General features: G+C 42.0%; 1 protein-coding gene across 1 annotated transcript; it reads right to left on the bottom strand.

The window, feature by feature from the left end:
- Positions 1-8,038: 8,038 nt before the first annotated feature.
- LOC148118844 (uncharacterized) lies at positions 8,039-12,650 on the bottom strand. The gene is made up of 2 exons (XM_087899580.1): positions 10,487-12,650; positions 8,039-8,238 (listed from the first exon to the last, which is right to left on the bottom strand). The coding sequence occupies exons 1-2, from the start codon at positions 12,151-12,153 to the stop codon at positions 8,160-8,162; spliced, it is 1,746 nt and encodes a 581-aa protein (XP_087755706.1). The 5' UTR covers positions 12,154-12,650; the 3' UTR covers positions 8,039-8,159.
- Positions 12,651-12,985: the final 335 nt, after the last annotated feature.

Here is a 12,985-nt window from a genome sequence, read left to right as displayed (position 1 = left end):
TTTGTGGAGACCTGAAGTAATAACTAGCCTCAATCTGTTCAAGATGTTGTTGGGCAAGTATTCTCTTTAAGACAGCAGTTCTAAACCTGGGGGTCAGGACTCCTTTGGTAACCCTCTACCTTCAAAAATATTTACATTGTGATTCATAACAGTATCAAAATTCATTATGAAGAAGCAACAAAAATAAGATTATGGCTTGGGGTCACCACAAAGAGGAACTCTCTATATTAAAGGGTCACAGCATTAGGAAGGTTGAGAACCACTGCTCTAAGGATCTAGCCTGAGCTGTAGACTTAAATTCCAAAGATAATCTTTGTCAGGAAATCTGTACATCCCTTGGGAATGTGTGAAGCCTGGACTACATGAAGAAATAAACTCTTGAATCTTTAGAACGGACCTCAGGGAGGCAAACATGGGACTTCCCCTTCCTAACTCCCCAACCCTAATTTTCTTATGGATCTGACAAGCACATCTTGTTATCTTCAATTGCCAAAGATGATAGATAATTCAGACAGCTATTGACTCCAGCTGCACGGACTTGCTAGTTCTGGGCTGCAGAGATAGCAGGGGTTCCTTGCACACACTTGTTTGCTTAGTACTCTTTACCAAGGTTATTGAAAACAATGGAAAATCTTCACTTAGTCACAGTGGGTTTTGTTCTTACTGCTGTTTTTTTTCCCGTTTTGTTTTTTAGATAAGGCAAATTTCACTAACAGTTTAATTAGTTTAACACTCAGTGTACAATGAGGTTATTGTTTTGTTTTGAACCTCATTTCTCTGAGGAAGAATTTAGCAAAATTAAAAAGTGAGCAGCAGTAATCCCTTAGGCAATGGGCCTTGAGTTATTTCTCTGCAATGGGAGGTCCCGGAAGTAGGAGGTCGAGAGAGCTGGGACCTAGTCCTCCCAAGACTCAGCCAGGAGCTTCGTGTTGCCAAGTTCAGCTCCACAAACTGGAGCAGCTCTCTGAGCTGAGATCGTGTGGGCCCAACTCTGCTCTCTTCTCACTGTGCACCTAGCACAGAGCATCCTGTTGCCATTGCCATGGTCACTCTCCTGCCTAAAAGATGGGGTCAGTAGGCAGAGTGAAGGACTGTGCAGTGTTCGGCAGTAATTACTGCTCTTAGACATTGCCTGCTCTTGAGGGTCTAGCCCATGGGCAGTACTTGGGAAGCCTCAGGATGACTCTCTCTGATCTGGCAGAAGTCTCTAGCTGCACCTGATTTACCAAATTTAGCAGGCTAGGTGTTTTCCAAGATGTTGTCTTGCTGTCAGATCTTATTTGTCCTGGTCAGTCACCAACTAGACTTCTCTGAAGACGTAGTGTATCAATCCACTGAGCCAGTGCACAGTTTCTGCCCCCACCCCACTCCTTTCACGCGCAAGAAGGTCACAATATTAGGAAGGTTGAGAACCACTGCTCTGAGGGTCTAACCTGAGCTGTAGTCTTAACAAGTCCCAAAGATAAACTCTGTCGGAAAATCTGCACATCCCTTGGAAATATGTAAAGGCTGGGCTACATGCAGATCTTCAGGTTCGAGATCAGGCTCCACTTGGAAGCCCCTGAGTCTGAGCTACCACCATCTAGTTGGGCAGCAATCAGACTAAATCTAGAAATTACAGACACTTCGACTGGAACGGAAACACAATATTACCAGTGTGTACCCCCAGAGGATGGTGAGGAGAAGGGGAGCTGCCACTCAGCAGGGCTACACCGAGACGTAAATTTTGCGCAGCTTGCAGTGTCTGAAACATTCTGCAATCCCTGCAGCATGCTGATGCTGCACTGTCTCCTCCCCTTCCTAGCATAGTCACTGGTGATCTAACTGGGAGCCAGCAGCCACCTCGGGAAAATAACTGTTACTTAAAATTCTTCCCCAATTTAAAGCAGCGTTCCAATGTCCAAAGGGAGTGAAGCCGCTATGTGCGCATGTGCGTGTCTCTGTGGGGCTGAGATGGAAAGTACTGGCAAGGCTAGGTGATCGTTCGGCATGGTCACCTTTTCCATGCTCAGAGACATTCAGAGGATATGCTCCGTCCTGTCTTCGTACTTCGCATGCTCAGAGTCACACGGACAGTGACTCTGGTGCCTGTTGACACCCACTCACAGGACCAGGAGACAGGGGTCTTGCCTAAATATGCAGGGTTACAGTTTTCATCACACACCGGCACACACAGAGCCCTGAAGTGGACACTTTCTCTCAGCTCCTGCTGGCTGGCAGGACAAGGATCGGCCTCTACTGTCAGACTCCGCCCATCTGGAGGACAAGGAAAACAACTTACAGCTCCACTTCCCACTTCCGCTGCCTAGGGAAGAGCCGTCTCCATGTCTTCCGGGAGGGAGAGATCTGACTTTTCTCTCCATTTTGATTGCGTGCTGCTCTTTCCCTCGCCTTTTCTCAAATCTAATCCGGAACTTTTCTTTCTATTTTCCTTTTCCCTTTCACCATTCACTTTCAAACTATTCGTTTTCCATTTATTTAACCTATCTTATTTGTGTGCCCCTTCCTCCTGTTGCTACTGGGATCGTAGTGTGTTGTTGTTTCATGCTACATTTATATATCCGGTTTGGTTGTGTGCTGTGATGTTATCTCGGGGTTTCTCCCCAAGAATTACCCCCCAGGGATTGGGCCCTTACCAGAAGGCTGATTGCTAAGACTCTCCTGTCTCAAAGGTAAACACAAAAACATAATCTGAAAAAGCAAGAAAAATAACTGCACCCAAAGCCGATAACCCTTAAATATTCAAATGTAAAGATAATGATGCCCATGAAATGCTTGGCAAAAAATTCTAAAGCCTGTTGTAAGAAATGATCAATAACTTTAAAATAATGCAAATAAAGCAAATAATTTTTTAAAATTAGTCACGGCTTGGATGAGAAATTAAGCAAAGAGAAGGAAAATACTCTGGGAAAAGATCTGCAAGCTTAAGAAGAAGAACTCCACAGGGAGCGTCTCCAGCTGACCAGAGCACGGCAAAGGAAGACTGAGGAACTGAGCAACAGGAATGAGCGACCGTGGTCATAATAATCCAGACTTGTGGGATACGATCAAGAGACAAAAATTATGAATCTTTTGTATAGAAGAGGGAGCGGAAATACAGCCTAAAGGCACAGAAAACTCATTCCATGAAATAGCTGGAAATAGCTAAAATCTAAGAAAACATGGATACCCATTTCTATATGTAACATCCTAGTGAAACCCCAGGAGTAACCCGCAGAACAGTGAAGGCTCCAAGAAAGAAGCATCTAGTTACTTACAAAGGAAAACTGTTCAGAATAACAGTAGAATTCTCACCAAAAACTCTTAAGGCCAAGGTGACGGGAATGATGTATTTCAAATCCTGAAAGAAAATGGCTACCAACCAACAGTAATGGTCACAGTAGAACTATACTTTAAAATCAGTGGAGAAATAAAACCTTTCAAGATAACTGTATATCAAAATAATCCAACACCATTAATCCAATATTGCAAATAATATATAAAGGTATTTTACACCAAGAAAACAATATATACAATACTAAGAGCTTAAGAAGGAATAAATCTTACTAAACAAATAATCAAATTATTATTGGGATAAAAACAGTATCACAATAAAGCAGCAATACACTATGATTAATTTGAAAAAATAATTGGCTATTCCAAACAATCAGAAAAAATTAGAAACTAGTATGTATCTTTCAATAACAAACTAAGTTAAAACTAGTGTAGCTAGTGTTAGCTCTCCAATTAAAACAGAGACTGGCTCCTTGAATGAAAAAAGATTCAATTTTTGTTACCTGTTTGAAATCACTAACATCACTAATAAAGACACACAGCCCGAAAGGATGGAAAATGGTATTCCATGAAAATGGATCCAGAAAACAAGCTACTGTAACTATCCTAATACCTGAAGAGATTTCAGGGCAAAATTAGTTGAAACTAGAAATGATTAAATACTAATAAGGGGAACAGTTCATCAAGAAGATAAAGCAATTGTGTACAAACACACACACAGTGAACACTGGCCGGACAATTTCGTAAAACAAACAGTATTGGACATAAAGAACAGATAAATACAGATACAACAGTAGGCAATTTCAACACCCTGATCTCATCAATACATGGAGCATCTAGACAAAATATCAGCAAGCTTTAAACTGAACCGACGACCAAACATCCTAGACACAGACATGCTCACACAAAGAATATCCTGATAGTTGCAGAATACACATTGAACTCAGCAGCCAATGAAACTTTCTCCAAAATAGTTTATATCAGACCCTAAAGCAAATCTTATTACGGATGGTTGTGAGCCACCATGTGGGTGCTGGGAATTGAACTCAGGACCTCTGGAAATACAGCCAGTGCTCTTAACCGCCGAGCCATCTTTCTAGGCCCCCTAAAGCAAATCTTAACAAATAAAAAAATATTGAATAACTTCTTATACTCCATCATATCATGTTGGGTTAAACCAGAAATCAACTATAAGAAAAAATAAACTAATATATGAAACTTAAATAATATACTATTGAATGATTAGTGGTTCACTGAAGAAAGGGGAGGATTAAAAACTTCACAGAATCAAGCAAAAAAAGCAGTTCTAGGAAAGAAACTTATATAGTAATGAATTAAAGAGACAGTAAGTAAATAACTTAATGATGCTATCTCAAGGTGGTAGAAAACAAGAATAAGCCAAACCTAACACCTACAGAAAGAAATACTAAGTTCTGATCTCAAATTAATGAACTGGGAAAAGAGAAAATCATGAAGGGTTAACAGAAAGGAAAGGCTACCTGCTTGAAAAGATAACAGAGAAAAACAGCCTAAGTAACAGAAGTAAAAGAGAGAAAACTGGAAATGAATACAATTAAGAATCAAATAAAACTGATACTACTGAAATCCAAGTTTCTATGATACTTCAAGATACTATGAAATGCACAATTAACAAATATGTTTCAACACGGGGATGTCCCCAGCTAGGTCCTTGGGCAGTAGAGGAGAGGGTGCCTGAACTGGCCTTGTCTCATAGTCAGACTGATGACTATCTTGAATATCACCATAGAACCTTCATCCAGCAACAGATGGAGATAGAGACAGAGACCCACATCGGAGCACTGGACTGAGCTCCCAAGGTCCAGTTGAAGAGCAGAAGGAGGGAGAATATAAGCAAGGAAGTCAGGACCACAAGGGGTTGGTCCACCCACTGAGACAGTGTGCCCGATCTAATGGGAGCTCACCAAACCCAGCTGGACTGGGACTGAACGAGCATGTGATCAAACTGGACCCTCTGAATGTGGCTGACAATGGGGGTGGACTGAGAAGCCAATGAAAATGGCACTGGGATTTGTCTCTACTGCATGTATTGGCTTTTGGGGATCCTAGTCTATTTGGATGTCCACCTTCCTAAGCCTGGATGGAGAGGGAAGTGCCTTGGACTTCCCACATGACAGGGTACCCTGCCCTCCCTTAGGACTGGAGGGGGAGAGGGGAGAATGAGTGGGGAAGCAAAAGGGAAATGGGAGGAGGGGAAAAAGTGGAAATTTTGAATGGTATTATTTATAAAGCAATAAAAAATAAAACTCTCTGCTAAAAAAAAACAAAAGAAAACCAAATATGTTTCAATACATTGAAAAATATAGACTGTTCTTGTAGACACACAGTCATTGCAAGAGTCTAAGAAACTAAACAAATCTATCATGGACAACGTGATAGAAGTAGCAGTTGCCCAATGAAGAAATCAGGACTAAGATGGCTTCACTGCTGAATCCCACCAGACATCTGAAGAAACCTGAATACCAATGTTCCTCAAAACAGTCTGTAAAAATAAAAATGAGAGTACTTCCAAACTCATTCCCATGGTAAGAAAAAAAACGAATAGGAAGGGAGGGGAAAAAAAGGAACTACAAACCAATTTCCTTCATGGCAAATCTAGATGCAAAATTCCCCAATATAACGCTTGCAAACTCAATACAAGAACAAAGCAAAAGATCATATGCCAACTACTTGGTTTCATACTAGGAATGAAAACTGGTTCAGTATCCACAAATCAGTAAGTACTGATAGCACAGAGAAATGTGGACAAAGCTTATATCATCATTCCAACCAATACTGGAAATGACCTTTGACAAAATTCAATACTCCTGAATGATAGAAGTCCTGAAGAAACTAGAAAGATTACACATACTTCAACACCTGAAAACTGTTGCCAATATCACACCAATTGGGAAAAAACTGAAAACACCTTGTTAAAAATCAGGAAGGAGACACACGTCCACTCTAACCACTCTTGACCAAAGCAACTTTTTGAAATTCTAGTTACATCACTAAGGGATCTAACAGAAGGAACTTAAGTAACTGATTTGTAGGACATATACTATACTTAAAACACCCAAAAGACCCAGAAACTTCTTACATCTGGTAGTTTTAGCAAAGAAGCAAGAATCAAAATCAGCAAACTTCATGAACTAGAAATCAGCAAAACTCCACCCATGACATCTTCAGAAATGTACTTAGGTGTGGGGGAGAGAGTACAGTTGGCAAAATGCTGGGCATGAGAGCATGAAGATCTGGATTCAGTCTCCAGAACCCATGTAAGAAAGTACGCACGTGGTAGTGTGTCCACATCTTAGCACTGGGAAGAAGACTGCACTTCTCTGGGGTTGCTGAACACCTGCCTCGTCCTACCTGCTGAATCCACACCAGGGAGACAAGGCAGACAGCGCCTGAGAACTAACACCTGAAGTTTCCATCCAGCCTCCTCGTGCTCACATGTATATGGACACAAACACAAAGCTTAACCAAACATGTTAAACTCTTCTACAGCAAAATGCACAAGACACTAAAGACAGGAAAGACCTCCCATGCACATGGCTGGGCTGAATCCATAGCACCAAGAGTGATAGGTAGACTCAACGCAATCTTAATCAAAATTTTTATGACATTCTTTATAGAAATATTTCTAAATGCTAAAACTTATAAAAATGCTCCCAAATAGCTAACACAATCTTGAGTAGGAAAGGTAATGCTGGAAATAGCATTTCAGACTTCAAACTATATTATATACTCCTAAAGGCAATGGTGTGCAGTTAGGGAAGAAGTAGGAGTAAGAACGTGACCAACTAGAAAACACCACATTGAGTGAGGTAACCCAGACCCAGAAAGACAAATATAATGGACTCACTCATAAGTGGCTTTTAGACATAAAACACAAGAAGGAGAAAAAGACAAGCTCTCCAGAGTAAATTGGGAGTATGGGATCACGAAAGGGTAAAAGGGGAGAGGGGAGGAAAAGAAGGGAGCAGAGAAAATGTCTAGTGCAATAAAAAGACTTTAAAAAGAAAAAAAAATGTGATTGAAGCATAGTTATAAAATTCTCAAGTTTAAAAACCAGCATGGCACTGGCACCAAAGCAAACACGCACACTGCCTTGTAGACTTATGCGAGTGATCTTGCATTTGGAGGAAGAAAATACACGTGGACCCCAATCTAAGGCATTGTAATTGGGTGAATTTGAGGAAACTGAGGGGACACTCATGAACTGGCATCACAAGCAGGGTCCTCGTCGGTGTTCACAGCCACCATGTGCAGCTACAGTAGAGAAAAAGCACAGCACACGGCAAATTATCTGTTGTCAGAGCACAGGCTCAGTTCTCAGTGAATGCTGCAAACCTTAAATCACTCTGCTTAAAATTTGCTGTCGGCACCTATCCATAAGATGCAGATAGTCATGTGCAAAATGTCTATTTAAGCGGGCATTATGTGCTCACAGGATGTTGTGAAATTGTGAGCTGGAAACTTCATATTGTTTGCAACACTTAACACAAGACCTAGAATTTGGGTGCTGTCTCATCGTGCATGGTGAGCCATACAGATGTCAGGACCAACTATGTATTTCCGTATCACTCATTCATTGCTAATGCAGAGGACTAAGGACTAAACACCACAACTGGGACAAAGGGAAATTCCTAAAGTCGTTCAAAGGAAATCTTACTGAGTTGGTGCTTGTTATTTTGCACTTGGAGCAGTTACTAGACCTTCAGGAATCAAAAAGCAGAGTATCTGAGAGAACATTTCTGGACACAGGTTTAATGAGAAATCAAGGTGTCATCCCACCAAACAGACTTATCTTCTTTGGGGTCTGGGAAAAGTCTGAGGCTGGTGTATCCACCAAATGTACCGACCTATTGTTTCTTCTTTTGAGGGGAGACTGCTGGTTGGTCTCGACTTGAGCGGGCCTCTTCTGAGCATCTCTGTGGAACCCTAAGTAGGATGCAGGCTTCTGGTTACTGTATTGCTACCATAGCTACTCTGTTGTCCTCCCTAATCACTACCTTACACTGTACCATCCTTATTTGTTCTTATTCTCACTTGACACACCAAGAGTCATATGGAAAGTGGGAGTCTCAGCTGAGGAGCTGAGGAACCGCCCAGATCACGGTGCTCTAACCGCGTCTGGAATGGTTTTGGTTGCTGACTGATGTGGGAGGACCTAGCTTACTGTGCACAGTGCCAGCCAAGGGCAGGTGGTCCTGGGACGTTTAGAGAAGCTGGCTGAGCAGGAGCCAGGGGGAGCAAGCCAGTGAGCTTCTCTTCCACGGTTCCATCCCCTGCCCCTGCTTTAGCTCCCATCCTGACTTCTCTATGATACACTGCTACACGCAAAAGGAAGCTAAAACCAACCATTTCCTCCCCAAGCTGCTTCTGGTTATAGTTATCTGCCACAGCAACAGAAAGCAAACGACAATTACTTTCCCACTTCATAACATAAAACAGCAGCCAAGTTAACATAACTCTTTAAATTTCTCTAAGACAGTTCTATTAGCGTCCAAATCCTCCAACAAGGAAAAAGCAACACAAATAGAAATAAGAACCCTTCTAGAAAATGCCCTTGTAGAAGGGCATCAGAATGTATAATACAATAAATCAATCTTTTCCAAACAAATTCAATTCTGTCAATCATTCCTTCCCTTCTTCATGTTCATCAACTCATAAGTTCAATTATCTGTCCCCTTATTTTACACTGACGTTCTCTAGAAGTTTCCAGCAATGGCAGTTTTGTGTTTGTTCTTGCTGTTGTCTTGGAAAGGAGACCTATGTGAAGAAATTGATTTATTGAGTGTATTTTGCCTGTAGGTGGACACAGGTTTCCTCCTTTGAGTACCAGAAAACTGGAATGATTCCTCCATAGAACCAAAAACGCTTCCGTGAAAGAATTCTGAATCACTCACTACTTTCTGACCTATTGTTAGCCTGAACCAATGTGCAAAATCTGAAGCCCTAAAAATCTGGCAGGTCCTAGGTGCGGTGAGACAGTTCGCAGTGATCCTGGACTCTAGGCCAACACAGAGAATGAAATGGCCCCAATAGAAACCTTCGACAGTGTGACAGGACTGGTCCTCCATAGGCCGAGGCAAACACCACTCACAGTCTATAGCTGAGTTAGTTGTGTACAGCCCTGGGCTAGGTGGGGTCTAAGTTTCACTCCTCTCAGCTCTTCTCCCTCCTGATAATGTATCAGATCCAAGTGTGCTGCCACTATTTCCCGTACAGATTCCACACTCATCACCAGGACACTGACACACAGCCTTCTAGCAGCGACACGTAACTAGACATGATCTGGAGAACACGAAAGACTACCCCAAAAGGCCTTTAGCTCTAGGGGTCGGTTTTGAAATCTCAGCATAAAAATGTTTCCCTACATTTTCTGTACGTCCTCATGTTTAAGTATGGTCACGTCTTCAAACCGCAGGAGGATGATAAGCCCTGTGCTGAAGCTGTAGGTGGCCTGCTTGCCTTTCTCATATGGCAGGGTGGACGTCAGCAGGGCTCCGCGCCATGCAGGCGGTTCTAGTGGAGCCAGAGAAACCCTAGACCCTGAAGTCGCACCACGGAGATGACTCAGAGAAGGAGCTTGCAGACGAGCCTGAGGAGCCGAGCCGAGTTCCAGCCCCAAAAACAAAATGGAGGACTGGGTGCTGCCCGCTGACTCCCACACGCATGCTGTTACACAACAGCCCTTCCCCAGTGTAATTCAATTTTATAGAAGTGTGGAACCAGCATGCAGCAGCTCTATACTGGATGATATCATCTTAACTGTGCTGTAGAAGAGATGATCAATGCGACTGGAGGAGACAGCCAAGCTCCATGCTACACAGTTTAGAGACTCTGAATGGTGCCCGCCAAACACTACTCTAGTGTGAAGTCTGGTGGACAGTTTTATATATACATTGGACAATGTATTTTTTTTCCAGATAGGGTTTTTCCGTGTAACAGCATATATGTTTCATGTTTACACTATGGGAAATACATCTGAGAGTGCAATTAACACAGAACTAGTTGACAAAATGACAAGAAAGAAAACTATTACTCATTTAAACCAGAAAGTGACTCTGGGAATCCAGTAAGGTATTGCAACAACAGAAAGAAGTACCTTTTATATAAAACACAGCACATGTTTAACAATGAATCAACGGTCTGCGAGCTGGCTGTAACAGAACAGTAAACTCACATATACTGGAGGAACTTTGTGTCTTGGAAGCAGCTGCCTAAGGAAGTGCACTGGTGCTCAGCGAGGCGGGAGCTGCAGCTGAAGGTGCTCTCACACCCTTGGCACTTGGACGGCTTCTCTCCGGTGTGGATTCTCTGGTGTCGGTTGAAGCTTGACCTCTGAGTGAACGCCTTGCCACAGTCTTTACAACAGAAGGGCTTGTCCCCAGTATGAACCCTCTGGTGCTGAGTGAGGCTCGATCTTTGATTAAACGCTCTGCCACAGTCTTGGCAGTGGTACGGTTTCTCTCCGGTGTGGATTCTCTGGTGTTGGATTAGAAACAGGTTGCGGCTGAAAGCTTTGTCACAATCTTGGCACTTGTAGGGCTTCTCTCCAGTGTGGATTCTCTGGTGCCGAGTAAAGCTTGACCTCTGAGTGAACGCCTTGCCACAGTGCTTACAGTGGTAGGGCTTGTCCCCGGTATGAACTCTCTGGTGCTGAGTGAGGCTGGAGCGCTGTTTAAAAGCTTTGCCACAGTCCTTACAGTGGTAAGCCTTCTCTCCAGTATGAATTTTCTGGTGTTGAGTAAGGAAAAACACACGGTTAAAGGCTTTGCCACATTCGTTACATTTATTGGGTTTCTCTCCAGTGTGACCTCTCTGGTGCAGGCTGAGGCTTGATCTTTGATTAAAAGCTTTGCCACAATCTTTACAAGAATAGGGTTTCTCTCCGGTATGAATTCTCTGGTGTTGAGTAAGGCTTGATTTTTTATTAAACGCTTTGCCACAATCTTTGCAATGGTAGGGCTTCTCACCAGTATGAATCCTCTGGTGTTGAGTAAGGAGTGAATTACGGTTGAAGGCTTTGCCGCATTCTTTGCATTTGTAGGGTTTCTCTCCAGTGTGAACTCTCTGGTGTAGGCTAAGGCTTGACCTTTGATGAAAAGCTTTGCCACAGTCTTTACAATGGTAGGGCCGCTCTCCAGTATGAATCCTCTGGTGTTGAGTGACAGTTGATCTCTGATTAAATGCTTTGCCACAAAATTTACAGCAGTAGGGCTTCTTCCCGGCATGGATGCTCTGGTGTTGCGTAAGGAGTGACTTATGGTAGAAGGCTTTGCCACATTCTTTACATTTGTGATGTTTGACACCAGAATGAATCCTATGATGCTGTCTAAGGCTGGAACAATAGGTAAAGGCTTTGCCGCATTCCTTACATTTGTAGGGTTTTTCTCCGGTGTGATTTCTAGGAAGGCTGGAATTTTTATTGAAAGCTGTGTTACAATCCATACCCTTGGAAATCTGATCTTGAATATGGATATACTGGTGGATGATAAGTTCTGAGTATTGATGAAAGATGGTGTCACATTTGTAGCATTTGTAAAAGTCCTTTGGGAAATGAGCAGATTGCTGATCCGCAGGATTTGGCTCATGGATTAAGTCACTGTCATTTCCATTGCACTGATATACTGTCTCTCCAATAAATGGGCCCTGGTGATTATTTAAGGTAGACTCCTCAGTAAAGGCCTTCCTGTTTTCTTTGCATATATACTGGATTTCTAAAATATCTGTACTTGAATTTTGATTAGGTGATACTGGATGTGTAAAGAACCTGTCGTGTTTATGGAAATTGTGTGTTTTGGCACATGAAAGACCTATTTGTTGATTATATATTAAGGAATTTTTCATAATGGAGCTCTCAAATTGATTACATTTAGAAATTTTTTCTTTATTTTTAAGTTCCCCATCAACAAAAAGGTTTTAATGAAAGCTTAACCCAAAGCTGCATTTGAAATTGCTGAAGTCAGTAACTGAAGAATGGGCTAGACCCCTCTCTGCATTTCCCAAACTATCTTTGAAAGAAGAAGTGTATTTCAAAACCTGACTCTGATGTTCACTGACAGAAGCACACGGCTGTTCACAAGTAACAGGCAGAGTCTGAGGGTTTTCTTGAGCCATTTCAGGTTCTTGCTGTCTACTGGGAGTAAAGCTTCTCCTACTCTCAGTTGTTACAAACGGGTTGTACCCATTATAATACGTCTTCGGAACTTCACGTCCCTCTATACGGTCCCTTTCTTCTCTGGAGCACAAACCGTCAAGGTCACCATTTCTATGGCTTCCATCGATCAGTTCCTGGAATGAATACTTTATGTTCTGTGCTGGTGAAAAGTGTTGGTTATAATGAGGAAACATGGCTGAAAGAAATCAAGACAAAAAATTATTTCACTCATTAGACTCTGATGAATACAATTAGCACATCTAACATCTAAAATCATGCTAAATTTAGCACATCAGCAAACCACAGAATGGAAAAATCTATGGCCTTCATTACTTTACTAATACTGAACACAATGACTCTGGAAGAAAATAAACACTCCTTTTTGTTCATAAATACTGAATTCTTCTTTTGTAAAATGAAAAGGTCATAGAGATGTGTTACACAACGATTTCTATTTAACAGTATAAAATAGAATAATAAAATCTTTCAGAAAATAATTATTTTATGTGGTTTTGATCATGG

Source organism: Myodes glareolus, chromosome 20 (genome assembly GCF_982192425.1).
Source record: "Myodes glareolus chromosome 20, mMyoGla1.1, whole genome shotgun sequence".
In the NCBI taxonomy this organism is placed as follows: Eukaryota; Metazoa; Chordata; class Mammalia; order Rodentia; family Cricetidae; genus Myodes; species Myodes glareolus.
This window is presented reverse-complemented; position numbering and strand designations above follow the sequence as displayed.

What these genes read in the sequence shown, in the direction of transcription:
- LOC148118844 (XM_087899580.1), bottom strand. Translation starts at nt 12,153, where the DNA reads ATGAAAAATTCCTTAATATATAATCAACAAATAGGTCTTTCATGTGCC. An exon ending in ACAAAGTTCCTCCAGTATAT is followed by an intron (nt 8,239 to 10,486) that starts GTGAGTTTACTG and finishes CATCCTACTTAG; the next exon opens with GGTTCCACAGAGATGCTCAG.